This window comes from Heterocephalus glaber, unplaced genomic scaffold (assembly GCF_053883595.1).
Source record: "Heterocephalus glaber isolate CG9 unplaced genomic scaffold, H.glaber_assembly_v1.0 deba00000281, whole genome shotgun sequence".
NCBI lineage: Eukaryota > Metazoa > Chordata > Mammalia > Rodentia > Bathyergidae > Heterocephalus > Heterocephalus glaber.
The window spans coordinates 1,746,741-1,761,067 of NW_028258139.1; the positions used below are offsets into that span (position 1 = coordinate 1,746,741).

Consider the following 14,327-nt stretch of genomic DNA (forward strand, 5'->3'; position numbering starts at 1 on the left):
CTGAGGCAGGAGGATTTTAAGTGTGAAGGCCCCCTGGGCAATCCAGGAAGACTTTATCTCAAAATAAAATAAAACGAAACAAAACAAAACATAAATTTAGCTGTAGGGAGAATTTGATAAATTCCAGGTTATTATGAAATAGGGCTTCATAAATCTTGTGCTTTGACTTGAATTTGGCTACAAATTGTAAGGAGTGCAGTCCTTCTCAGAATATGAAGGTTAGAGCAGTGAAGTTAGTGGTCACTGCATTAAGGAACTGAAGGCTGAGACATGGCCTCTGGGACACAAACTAGAAGCAACCTTCTTGCCCAAGACAAGAGAGCCCTGTGCGTTGAACTGTCTCCGGGATCACTATTTTCACCTCAGATTTAGAGCTGAATCTAGTTGTTCCCATATATTAGTCCAGTATATATTTTTTTTCAGAAATGATTGCCAACGTCAAAATAAAAGAGAAGCTTGGTAAAGGAAATTTAATGTAAAAATTAATTATGCAGATGCTCCTCTTCAAAGGTCAACCAGCTCTTTTTCTAGAAAATACTCTTCATCTTTTCCTAATATTTAATACTGTTTTCTTATTGCTAATATAAAAAAACCTTTATTGGAAATAACCCAAAGTAGTTCGATAAATCTTTTCTTTTGGTACTGGGGACGAAACTCAGGACCCTGCGTTTGCCAGGCAGGTACTGTACGGCGCTGAGCTACATCCCCAGCCCAATTAGATAAATCTTGCTGAGAGTGATTATTCTGAATGCAATTCTTTGTGCAACTAAATTTTATCTATATGTATTCTCCAGTTTTGGGGTAATTAAAAAAACTTATAAATGATAAATATTTGGACAAGTATAAATTATCAGTAGAATTTTCTTAGACATTAGATTATGGGTACAGGTATACAAACACAAAACAACTTTTCTCAGAATGTTTTTTGAGTGGTAAACATTTTGGAATCTGTGACAAATAGAATTATTCAAAAATATAATGTTTAAAGTAAAATGATCCATGGTCAGAAGTTTAAAATAATGATGGATAAATATTGGTGGAATAATGATAATAGGTACCAGGCACTAACTTTTTCTTTTGAACCTTCTACTGGATACTTAATATCAAAAGTGTTATTATCGCAACTGTACACATTCAGATTTAGAGGCTCACAAAAGGACTGAGCAAAGCCAAAATTTGAGCTCATCTTTGCTTCATTCTGATACTCACGTTTTTCAAACACAGCTGCAGTGTGAAGGATAAAGATTGCAAAAATTATAACACACTTATTTCCTACTAACATTTTTAATCTGAAAGGACATACAGTATATTTCATTTTACAAGTAGAAAATATTAATATTCTTTTTTTTTTTTTTGGTACCGGTGATCTAACTCGGAATAGTCATTTTTGAGTTCCATTAGAAATAAATAATAATAGAAATAAAATAAAAACAAAAAACAAAAACAAAGAAAAAAAAGAAGGAAATGATAAGGCTGGAAATAGTTTTGCATGCTTATAGTCCCAGCACTCAGGAGGCTGAGGCAAGAAGACCATTGTGAGTTCGAGACCAGGCTGGGCTACACAGCGAGATTCTATCTCAAACAAACAAACAAACAAACAACAAAACAAATAAAACAGCTGGGCGTGGTGGTGCACACCTGTGATCCCAGCACTTGGGAGGCTGAGGAAGGAGGACTGCCATGAGTTTGAAGGCAGCCTGGGCAACACAGTGAGTTTAAGGCCAGCCTGAGCTACATAGCAAGACCTTGCCTCAAAACAAAAACAAAAACAAAACCCAGAAAGATGAAAATGTTCAAAGACAGAGAAAAGCTAACTCAAAAAAATTTACTAAGTCAAGGCTGATTGCTGTTCCTATAAAACAACTTAAAAAGCCAGATAAATAGCTAAAGTTATATTTCTAATGAAACCAGAGAGCTATGGAAGCAAAGAAGACTGATTTAACTAGGGTTTCCAGGAGGGAGGCCCTTTTAAGGTGAGCAGTCTGTCACCAGCAGTTTTCCTCCCCTGGGGGCCTTTAGTAACTCTAAGCAAGAGCTGAGGATATAAAGAAACTAACATCACACAAAGGAGAACAAGAATCTTTAGTAACATGCCACACACATGGCCAACCCCTGCAAGACATTTACCAAAGGAGGAGGCCATGTGGGAAAAAAATGAGGCAAAAAGCAAAGCTGTTAATTTCTAAGGCTGATGCTGAGTCTCCCTTTCTAAGACTGAGGAGCTCGAAATCCACCAGGCTCTCAATCCCCAGGAGACAATTCCTGAGGAACAAGAATGAACATAGTTAGTCCTCAGCTTATAAAAACTGCCCCTGGCATTTCCTACCTGCTAGGCATTTAATGATCAGGGCCTCATCCTGGAGAAGAAATAATCCTGCAGATCTGAACCTACACAGTTTATTTATGTACAGTCTCTACATCCAGTAAAAAGTACTAGATAGGTAAATAGACGGAAGAATGTGACCAATGTTTAAAAAACAAACGACAGATACAGGAGCACAGACAATCTTAATACTGGATTCAGTAGAAAAGAACGGAATGGTTTAAATTGATGGAAAGATGAGGAATTTCATCTTAGAATTTAAATTTATTAAAAGAAACAAATGAACACAGTATATTTAGAAAAAATAAAGTTCTTATACAAACAACTCACCATTTGGTTTGACAGAGCACAAGCTTGGTTTGGATAGAAGAAGAGAGGAAAAAGTGGACTAAACAGAGCAGAGAGTAAGAGAAAAAGGAAAAAAATTCCAAAATACGTCCCAGGAAAGAAAAAGAGAAAGAGACGAAAATCATGACAAAAGGTGCAGATAGAGTGAAAAATGTTCAAAGCTAATGAAAGACAAACCTGGAGTAGGGAGGAGGGAGGAGGAAAAGGAGGTGTGTTATGTACATATACCAACTCCCCCACCAGGAATAGATTCATTATGTACTGCAAATATGTACCAATAAAAATAAAAATTAAAAGAAGGAAGAAAATAAGAAGACATAAATCTACAGATACAAGAAATTCAGTGCACCCAGAAGATGGTACGTACAAACAAAACCACACCTATGCATATTATGTTCACTGTGATAAGCCAAAAACAAAAAGAAAAACTTTAAACCAGCCAAAGAAAAAAAGAAATTACCTTCAAAGAAGCATGACTTTTAAACAGAATATGTTATGGATAATGGATAAGAGCTTAATGACATGCCACGGACTCAAAGAAGACATCTGCAGTGCACACAGTCATCAAAATACATACATTTTTGACTGACAACATGTATTCAAAATATATAAATAACTCCTACAAGCCAGATGTGATGATGCACACCTGTAATACCAGTCTCTGGGAGGCTGAGGTGAGGGATCACAAATTTGAGCCCCGGCTGGGCAGTTTAGTGACTTAACAAGACCCTGCCTATAAATGAATGAATGAATGAATGAAAGAAAGAAAGAGTGAGCTGGAGATCTAGGTCAGTGAGAAAGCCCTGGGTTCAATCCTCAGTACCACACACACACACACACACACACACACACACACACACACACACACACAGAACTCCTACAAATAAATAATAATAATAAAGACTGATGGCCCATTTTTCACTGGATATGAAGCAATATATACTGTGCAAGTAGAAGTATCAACTGGCAGCATCTACTAAGCTAAGCACACAGTGACCTATTACTCAGCAATATCGCTTCTGTGCTTTTACCCAGTCAAAAGACATGGATGAGACTGTCCATTCTAGTGATACTCATAATAGTTCCACATCAGCAACAATTCCAAATGCACTGTGGTGTACTCACACAAAAGAACACTGCACATTGAAAAATCAGTCCAGGCAACAACAAGAATGCATCTCAAAAACACAATGCAGAACTATGAATCAGAGGCAGAGTATGTACTGTACAATGTGAAATTCAAAAACAGGCATAGCTGACATATGGTGAGAGAGGCTATATGGGAGCGCTGCCTGAGAGGAAGCAAGGCCGGGTTTTACAGGGTGAAAGAGCTGAAAATATTTCATCTATCTATCAATCAGCATCTATTCCCATCAATCTATCTATGTATCTATGTATCTGTCATCTTACTGGGGATCCAAGTTATAGCTCTCTTTTTTATTTTTTTAGATGAGCTCTTACAAGGTCATTGAGGCTGGCTTTGAATTTGCAATCCTCTTGGGGAGCTGATATTACAGGCGGGCATCACCATGCCTGGAAGTATTTTGTATTTTGACCCAAATCAGTGTGAGTGATGTTTTTGTCCCCCATGGAATATCTGACAATATCTAAAGACAGACATTTTTTCGTTATGATATCCAGGGAGGGGTGCTACTGGGATCCAAAGGGTAGAGAGGTCAAGGATGGCGCTAAACATGCTGGACAGTACCCTCCCCCAGTGAATTAGTTAACAGAACATCAATAATGCTAAGATTAAAAACCCTGATCCACCATGGTGGTTATACAGTAGTACACTTATGCAAAGTTTATTAAGTTCTGTATTTCCCCCAAAATAAGACAACTGGAAAACAAGCGGTGGGTGTTACCATGGTGATGACCAGTGTCATGCAGAAGATTACACCTCACCATTCTCTTATTTGGTGGCTACTTTGTAATGGGCAGGAAAGGCAAGGTGATTTGGGGCTGGCATTTTTTGTCTCTAGTTTCAAGGGTGATTATTTTCTGGTTAGGTCTTATTTTTGGGGAATCAGGGTCGTATGTTTAAGATGTGTAGTACACTTGTAAGTAAATAAAGTAGAAAGTAATTGTGAATCTCACAACAGTACCTAATTGCTCCTCACTGAAACCTAGCACATTTATGTAGAACTTCTGCTTCAGTTATAAAAAACAGTCAAATTTATTAAAGAATTTTAACAATCTGAATTTTCCAGGAATTACAATAAATGAGAATGAGTTGACTCTTTATGTAAAGTCTCTGTTAAATACAAAGTATCTATACTTTTGTATGGAGCAGGAGATATATGAATTAGTAGCCAGGTTATCACTAAAACACATATAAAAACACAATAAAGGTATATGGTAGATCCCTTATACAGTATCTTATTTGCAAGGATATAACATCTCTAATTATCAATGACATTTTTGCACGAATTAAGAAATTTACTAGTCCCTTAAATCTCATTATACCCCACCCTGAGACATAAACGTAATTTTCAAGGGTAGGGTAAGGAATAAGTTGCATAATTCTTTCTGTTTTTGTATCGATTCTAGCCATACAGACTTAGGAGTAGAAGTGTCCTGCATCTAGCACCCAGGATGTAGCTCAGTGGTAGACAGCACTGCTTAGCATGAGCAAGGCCCTGGGTTCAATTCCCAGCACCAAAAAAACCAAACAGTGGGGGTGGGGTAAATGTTGTTATCCTTAAAGCAGCAGCTCAAACTTGTTTTCTACAGCATTCTTGAGAATGACTGTTCAGTTAGCTTCAGAGGTGACATGGTAAAACTACTGGGTAACTTTTCATGAGATGTCTTTGTCTAAAATCCAAATACTAATACATACCTATCAAAAAGGATTTTACAATTTCGAGTAAAATTACTTAATAACGAGAAACCAGAAAAGTCAACTGGCTTCAATGACTTTGGAAGTAATTCATGTGGAATATCACTCATGGTCAATTGAGCAGATTATTCATATTTCACAAATGATCCATGCAAATTTAGTTAAAATACCATCAGCTGGTTTAGAATCAAGGTGCTCTAGTCTATGGATTCCTAATCATTTAATATTACACTGAGCGCTCAGTGGTACCAAACTTTATGGTGAATGGCCTCCGCAAGAGCTCATTCAATTGTTCTATGAACTGTCTAACCCCTTGCTTCTAGTCCCAACTCTGGAGTGTGCTGCTCAAGGTCACATTTAGGGACCATCTCAGATGGTGCCCTAGACAATGACTCACACTTATTGTACTAAATGGTAAGCTCTGACTCGGAGTGAACTTTCTTTGTTGCTGACACCGTACTTGTTGAATAGAAGCCCAAATGGTGAGTCACCTGGTGGTGCACTGAGAACCAATCTGAAAGACTCCCATTTGGACAGTGATTAACATTCTAATCATATTGGGATTGGATTTAGTGTGATTTCAAAACTCAGTTCTGTTAAACTAGCTTGAAAGCAAGCTAAAAAGTCAATCCCTGCTGCACACCCTCTATCTCTGTTCAAGGTCATGGAGTAGCCGATGCAGTAAAGGGTAAGATAAATAGTTCACACACTAGAGAAGAACCAGTTTCCTTCCTCCAGGATGCAGGCACAATTCCTAGAAGTACCTTCCCTAGAAAACACACTATTCCTATAAATAACTGTGCAAGTCCATACGCTTACCCACAAGTCTCTGCCATATAATTCCTAAACTGTTCATGTGAGGGCTAGATCTATAACCTACAATCTGCACCACCCATGGAAGATGGAAGTCATTGGATTGCCACATATAGCAGTGGACAGGATTTTAGGAAGTGAAAATCAAGGGCCTGGAATGAAACCATTAACTAGGCTATTGAATTAAAATAAGAAAGCTTTTTGTTTTTCTCTTCACTCTTCCTAGTCCACAAAATCTGGAAAAATAAAATTAGTGCAATTTTGAAAGCCTTTCCTAAAAGCGTTTCTCATAGCAAAGGTAGCAGGAAGGAAATTTTAAGAAGAGTTTAAAAATGATTTGTAATATAAAACTTTTTCAAGGGATTAATAACACATACAACTGAATGCATACCTTAGAGAGCTTTAAATTTTCTCTAGCTTGATCTGTGACCTCAGCTTAGCTGAGGCAAATCATGTGGTCATGCCTAATTCTGTGAAAGGCCATGACAAAGCTGTGGACAACAGTAGCCACACCACTACTGCCTGTAACACACACTTGTATATTTTCTCCTTATATAGACCTTCTGGTGTCCTATTCGTGAAAGGTTTACAAGTTGGCAGAAAATAGGAAATCATAAAAGTGGTGTGTAAGAGCCCTGGGGAGTGAGGAACATATAATTCTAACCTTATTTTAGCTTCTAATGAGCTGGGGGCTTAATCTGAATGTTTCCTCATATGCAAAATGTAGGGGTAGATTAAGTCATCCAGTTGTCATTGTTCTGCATTTCTGACATAATAAACATTATAGAGAAATGTTTACAATGCTCTCAGAAAAATTAGCCCCTCTAGTTCCCAAGAAAGTTTGCAGATTCTCTTAAATAAAATGGACTCAATACAGTATTTCAGTAAAGGTGCTGAATTTTTGTAAATATTATGTCCACATGCACTATGTTTTCCCACAGAGCAGTCTTTAGCACATATTTTCCTTCCCCTCACCTCCAACCTAGGGCCCCTGGGGATTGAACCTAGGGCCTGGGGCATGTCAGGTAAGATGCTTTAGCATGGAGCCACTTCCCCAGCCCTTTTTAACTTGTGCTTCTAAAATGTATGTTTTGTCCTATGAAAACGCTTTCAACAAAACTTTGAAAGTCATTTGAGAGATGCAAATGAAAACAATGCCAACATTCCACCTCACCCCAGAGCTATCAAGAAATCCACCAATAACAAATGCTGGTGGGGTTGTGGGGAGAAAGGAACCTTTCTCCACTGTTGGTGGGAGAGCAGACTGGTGCAACCACTGTGGAAATCAGTATGGAGAGACCTCAAAGAACTAAGACTAGAGGTCCCATTTGACCCAGCTATTCCCCTGCTGGGTATCTTCCCAAAACAACTAAAAGCAACATAACACAGTGGTATATGTGCACCCATGTTCATAATGGCAGTTTGTAATAGCTAAAACTTGGAAGCAGCCCAATTTTCCATCAACTGGAGACTGGATAAAGATGTGATTTTTAAAATAAAATGGAGTACTACTCAGCCATAAAGAATGAGAAACTAAAGACATTTATAGCTAAATGAATGCACATTGAGGCCACACCCTTAAGTGAAATAAAGAGAACACACTTGTGTAAATACCGAATAGTTTCTCTAGTGTGAGAAACTAAAAGTGTAAATAAGGATGAAAATATATAATAGATAATGTGAAATAGGAAGAAAAGATCCAAAGGGGAAGGGGAAAGGTGGGCTAGGCGAAAAGAAAGAAGGGAAAGGAATAAATATGAGAAAAGGAAAACCGGAGATAAAGTCTTTGTAAATAAGGAGGGGTGCAGGGGTTGAAGGGAGGGCAGGCGAATGGGGAAAAAAATAAGACCAAGATACATCATGTAAAGGTGCAAATTTCCAATGATGAATGTCATCATATTGTACACCTAAAATGGACCAACAAACTTCATAAATTTTTAAAAATGTATCTATTTTGTAAAGTGAACTCTTTTTGAAGGTTGGAGAGAATTTCCTTCAAATGCTCTTTGAAGCTTGTATGGATCTCATAAAAGGTCCATCTATAAAAGGCCTTGTTATTTACATTTAAATAGTAGAAAAATGTTCTTCTGATTTTGATGATGGGACATCTATTTCTTTGTACCTACTCTTTAAAGAGACGAAAACACCTTTTATTCCTGTTCTTTTATATTTTGAAGTCCACTGAACAAACTTATCATCTTCATGATAATTTTTTTTTTTCTGTACCAGGGATCGAACTCGGGTCCTTGTGCTTTCGCAGCAGGCGGGGAAACCACTGAGCTGAATCCCCAGCCCTTCATGATAACTTTTACTTGGTGCCAGGAAGTTATTAAGAGCTCTACTGTATTAATCTATAGAATGCCAGTAACTACACCATGAAATGGACACTTCTATTTATCCTAAGGCACAGTTAGGTAACTTGCCTAAAGTCACACAGACAGCTGGAGATTTGAACTGACAGCTAAAGATCCCAGGACTCTTATCCATGAGATAATGTTGCCTATTCCATGAGGTACCTATACATACAACAAAAGATGCTACTTAATGAACAGAAGATACATAGGAAGAGACCCAACAGAAAATCAGGTTTTGTGCAAAAATAAAATAAACAAAAATAGTAAAACGCAAATCATGATTGTGCCAAGGAATTTAAAGATAGTCATTTCATTTAAAGTGTCCTTGGCAAGTCCGGGGAGAAGCCAAATCGTTTCCTAAACGTGGATCTTTGTTTGGTTAATTCTATGGTTTGAAGCCACCAGAAGGAAACTGAAGCCAAGTCATGCAAGGGCAGATGACTGATGCCTCCGAGCGCTATAGCTAGCAGGGGAGAGGGATCCACAGGGAACTCGAGAACTTCAGCAGGACACCTAATAGGGTGTGGACTAGGGATTCACTTAGAAGGATTGGCCTCTTGCACTTGCTGAGAAGGGAGGACAGGAGAGACTTAGCGCCCTCGCCCTCGCCCTCGCCCTCGCCCTCCCCCTCCGGGATAGAAATCTTGTACCACCACACAGACCTCTCCATCCTGTCCGCCGCGGGTGGCGCAGGACAGCAGCCGTCACTCCCTTTCTGGCCCTGTACTTTTCCTACCTCGTCCTGCTCGCTGCTGGTATTGTTCATTGGCCCAAACTGCTCGGATGCTGGAGACTTTGGGAAGCTCAGGACCCAATCCAGTCCTCTCGCCCTTTCTCCCCAAAGCTTCTTCCACAGGTGGGGGCGGGGTGGGCAGGTGGTGGCCCCCTCTGACAACCTCCCTGCAACGCCCACCACCTCTCGCCCTTTCTTTCCGATGCAAGAAGGCTGCGGAGCACAATGACCTCTCCCCCCCTCCCCGAAGGCCCAGCGCTATCCCGATGAGCCGCTCTCTCAAGCCCTCACCCCGTTATGGTCCCCCCCACGAGTGGACGGGGGGATCGCTGTGCACACAGCTACCCCAAAGAGGCCGACGCTGTCCCTGCCTGCCGTCTCTCGGCCAACGCTGGAGGGCAGCCGCGCACCCAGACCCTCCTCTCAGCGCCCGCTTCCGTCCCGCCCAGCGGCCCACCTCGCCACCCTCCGACCGCGCCGCCGGGCGCCCGGACTCGTTCCAACTTCCCCAGCGCAGCTCCGAAAGTGGGGAAGACCAAGCGCCGGGTTTGTCCACAGACAGTCTCCACGACGCCGGCACCTGAAGGGGCAGATCTGTCCGTGCAGCTTCCGGGGGCGAGAAGAGCGTCTTGGGTAAACTCGGGCACCAAACCGTCCCCGCCGGGCCACGCTCCCCGGCCCTGCTCCTCGGGCCCCGCCCGGGCCGCCGTCTCCGAAAGGGAGGTGCTGCGACTCCGGGGGCGGCGCCTTCCCCTTCCCACCGGCGCTCAAAGGGCCCGCCTCAGACGCCCGCTCCCTTCCTCGCCCTTCTCACCATCCCGTGCGGACGCCCACTTTTCTCCCGCCCCGAGGCTCCCACACGTGCTGGGGTGATCGATAAGCGGCTGCCGCGTCCCCCACCCTGTCCGAGACCCAGGGCAGCAGAGCTGGAACGGCGCGGGCGGGCGCCTGGCGGACCAGGTAGAGACTGGTCTCGGCTCGACGGCCCTCTTCAGACACAGACGCACCTCGGCCCACACCGCTTCCCGACACGCACGGACTAGCGGACCGGACCGGACCGGGGTGGGCTCCTAAAGGGGCAACAGACTCGCACCCTCTCCGGCTGCGCGGTGGGTACGAGCCCCGGGTGCCGCCGAGCGTGCGCGCCCGCACCGACGCTGTCGCTTCCCAGCCCGAAGCCTCAGCGCGATTCCGAGAGGAAAAACGGGGACACTGAGGGAGCCGGGTACTCACGATCCCACCGTCCGCCCGACCAGCCGGAGAGGCTCCCGCCCGCTCGCCCCCGCCGGCCGTGCGCATGCGTCCGGCGTGTGCCTTACTTTAAGGCAAGGCCGAGTGCGGTCCTTACTACGCCCGCGACTGCTCTCCTCGGCTTTCCCCTACCCGAAGCTCCGTCTTCGCTCTCGCCCACTTCTCGCTTCCTCTTCCTTCCTCGCTCTGCCTGCTCCCCGCCCCCTCCCTCCTCCTGCGCGGGCTGGGCAATCCCGGGCTCGCCTCCCTCTGGCGGCGGCGGCGGCGGTGGCGGTTGGGGGCACCTCCCCAGGCCCCCAGCGGCGAGTCCTGCGCCCCGACCTGAGCTCTCCTCCTTCACCCCTGAGGGGGAGGGTGCGACGCCCAGCCAGTGTTGGCAGCGTCGGCAAAACCTTCGCTCTCCATCCCGCGCCGAGCGTGCGGGGGCCGAGCGCGTGCGGGACCGCGCGCCTGGACCTAGTGAATGTTGCGAGGCGGGCGGCGCTCAGTCCCCCAAACTGCGCCTGTGGACTGCGCGCCCCGGGTGCTTCTGCGCTCGGCCCCCGCCCGGGCCCTGGGCAGCCTCCGCCTCTCGTTCTGTTCTCCCACTCTGGAAAGGGGGTCTTCACCCCGTCCCCGTCAGCCAGAGCCTGGAGGCGGCAGCCGGAGACCCGGGGAGGAGTGGAGCGCAGAGAAAACGAACCCCCGACGCAGGATGCCTCGGAGTCCCTCGGCAGACGCCCCGAACCCCCCCTTCTCCAGGGACTGCCGAGTTCGCGGCGAGGGGAGACGGACTGGGCGGCGGGGAAGCCCTGGCGCCCAGCTCTGAGGTCGCCGAGCGCGGAGGGAGCGGTCGCGGCGGGGCAGTAAGCCTCAGCGCTCGAGGACTGGAATAACTGACCTGACACAAAAATAACATCACGTCATTTCCTCCCTGGTCCGCGGAGAGGGCTGGGGAGTGGGAGGGCGAGCGCCTGGAGCGCGCGGAGGCGTGGGGGGGGGGGCTCGGAGGAGGGCTCGGACGCTTCGCGCCCAGTTTGAAAAGCCGCCTAGGAGGAGGGGGGAGGAGGGGGAGGAGGGGGAGGAGGGGAGGAGGGGAGGAGGGGAGGAGGGGAGGAGGGGGAGGAGGGGAGGAGGGGGGGGAGGGCTCCCTCCCGCTCCAAAGACCGCGGGCAGGGACCGAATGGCCCAGGAAAAAGTAGCTTAGGGTGATTTCACCGGTTGGGGGGGGAGCGTTGCGCCCCGACCTTCCGTCCTCCCACTGCCCGCCCCAGGTGGAGCGGGTCTGTAGCGGCCAGGAACGAGTGGGAGAGGCTGGCTGCGCGGGGGGCCGGGAGGAGCTCAGTACTTACCGGCACAGGCAAACCCTGCCGGCGCTGGCCTCCTCTTCTCCGGGCTGGGCGACCCGATCAGCCAGCCTCGGCGTGAGACCCCCGGGGGTCGGCCGGGCAGGGCCGGCGCTGTCCCGAGCAGGAGCGAGAGGCGGCCGGGCAGCTCCTCGTGCCCCCGCGAGAGCCGGGCGGCCCACGGGGCAGGAAGCAGAGGGGAGAAGTCCGGGCGCCGCTGGGGAGGTTCAGGAGGCGGGCGCCGGAGAAGGTGAGCGAGCGAAGAACCGCGTGAGGCTGGGGATCGGGCTAGGAAGGAGGCCGAGCAGCTTCGGGCAGCGGGCGAGCCTGGGAACCGTGCAGGGCGGGCGTGGGAAGGGCAGGGTGGGGGAAAGAGAAACAAACCAGCGCACCGTTACCGCTACTGTCGGCTCCAGCCGCTTAGATGAGGCCCTTACCACCGCATTGCGAGAGTTACTTAGGGGTGCAAGAGGAGGTCAGTGAGAGCGGGAGAAAAGGCCTCGTGTTGGGTTCCCCCCCTTCTTTCTTCCCCCCTTTCTAACTCGGTGCCGCTCCAGCGTGGCCAGGGGACCAGCTGCGTTTCCAGTATCTAGGAGCTCCTTAGAAATGCAGAGTCACTGGCCCTGTTCCAACCTCCAGTACCAGAATCCGCACGTTAACTTTCTCAGGGAATTTGTCTGCACGTTGGATGCGACACGTGTGTACAAAAGTCTGTGCTCACAACTCTTGGTTCTTTTAGACTTTGGGTGAAAAATCTTCCTTCACTTTTTCACCCCTCCATCTTGCCCTTCCTCCTCTGATCCGTCCTCATTCTAGCTGTCTTTTTTGCGCAGAGCTGGACTTGGCTACCAGGTTTCACTGGGATAGTTGTTCAAGGGAGGCTTGGATAGTAGCCGCCGCCGGTGCCCGAGGGATCCCAGACCTGGCTCCCGCTGGGTGCAGAAAGGGACTGACTAATGAATTCGGCTTAGGGTTAGCTGAGTGCAGCGGAGACCAGCACTCAGGTTGGGACGATCACTACGGATCCTTTCTGAATTCCGTGTGTCTGTCTTATTTTCAGGAACGCAGCCTTTTTGCCCTTCCACCTGTTGCATAAGAGACCTAAGTGATGAGGGTGAAGGTAGATTTTTTTTGTCATGGAGAGTGAATAAAAAGTATCTTAGGAATCAGTATAAGTCCGGAACCCAAGCTTCTAGACTGAGCATTGCTACTAACTTCACAGCTAACCTTGTGAATGGTTCTTAGTCTGAGTTCATCTTCATTGATAAAGGAGCTGAACTCAGTGGCTTGTGAAAGCCACTTGGCCTTTTCTTTGAGTCTTCACTTTCAGTGCCTCTTGGGGCGCAAGTTTAGTGTAGTTAAAACTAACTCGGCCAATCCCAAACCTCCCCTCAAGCAAAACAAAAAAACAGTTTAATCTGTGTGAAAAACAAGAGTGGTGGTTGCCAAGAAAAACGAAGGTGGAGGCGGGAAGCAGCGGATAAAAGTGACAGCCTGGGGAAGCACGGGAGGGGAGCGCGCCACGCACCGCTGGGCGCGGGTCCCGGGGGCGCGACGGACGCTCTCCAGGGTCCTGAAGGCGGGAGCTGCCCCAGGCGCCCTCGTGGGCGGTGCTGGCAGCGTTCCCCCCTCTGCTGTCACTAGGCCCTGCCTGTTTTCTTTCGGCGGTGGAAATCTTGTGGGAAGCGATTGTCAGGAGGAAGGGAGGAAACCTAGCAACCCATTCTCATTCATGAGGCCCTTTCTGGGAAGCCGCCGAGCGCGTTGGCTGACTTGTCTTTCGGTCGCTTGTTTGCGCCCGGCGGAGTTGAGCTCGGTTTGCATTTCCGAGTAAGTTCACACTGTTTCGCTTCCCCTCATTACCTTTTCCTGGAGAATGGGGTCGTTCTAGAATTTTCGTTCTTTTGGGTCACATGATCCTTCTTCCCCTCTTTTCTGGCATGGTGCATTTATTTTAGGAGCTGGAGCCGGGAAGGCTTCTGGAGGAGGGCCAGTAGCTCACTTGAGGGGGGCAAATGGGCGAGTTGGAAAACTCTGAGCCGGCAGGGACGACCTGCAACTTAGCCGCCCAGGGTCGTCCTGCCCGGGAGGAGGGCAAAGGAGGCGACTCTCCGGCAGGGAATAAAGCACTGGCTCGGCCCTTGGCCAGCGTGCACGGCTAGCTTGGGCGGCTGGACGTTAGCGGGTCACAGCCTCACCCGCACCCACCTGCAGGGAACTTCGGCCCCACCCCAGAGTCTGCTCCAGCTCGAGGCTCGGCGGCCTGGTGACCCGGCTCCGCCGCCCAGCGAGAGTGCAGGAACCTCAGCGGGCCTGGACGTGTGGGCCAGAGGAACCCTAC

At 47.4% G+C, this 14,327-nt stretch overlaps 2 protein-coding genes across 12 annotated transcripts in view; one reads left to right on the forward strand and one right to left on the reverse strand.

Moving 5' to 3' along the window:
- Positions 1 to 12,129, reverse strand: part of Rgs20 (regulator of G protein signaling 20) — a 66,246-nt gene extending 54,117 nt beyond the window's left edge. For 4 of the 10 annotated variants that reach the window (XR_015440541.1, XR_015440539.1, XR_015440540.1 and 1 more), the window contains exon 1: positions 10,644 to 11,550. Coding sequence is in view for 3 of the 10 variants with exons in the window: in XM_087185525.1 (XP_087041651.1) it covers positions 10,644 to 10,709 (66 nt within the window). In the remaining 7 variants the exon portion in view is untranslated. Of the gene's footprint in view, positions 1 to 9,867; positions 11,624 to 11,992 lie in introns of those variants that run through there. The other 6 variants (XM_087185570.1, XM_087185550.1, XM_087185543.1 and 3 more) reach the window with 6 other exon arrangements.
- Positions 11,802 to 14,327, forward strand: part of Atp6v1h (ATPase H+ transporting V1 subunit H) — a 172,177-nt gene continuing 169,651 nt past the window's right edge. Inside the window, exon 1 of one of the 2 annotated variants that reach the window (XM_087185499.1) lies at positions 11,802 to 12,236. The gene's annotated coding sequence lies outside the window, so the exon portion shown is untranslated. The remainder of the gene's footprint in view (positions 12,237 to 14,327) is intronic. The other variant, XM_004837513.4, reaches the window with a different exon arrangement.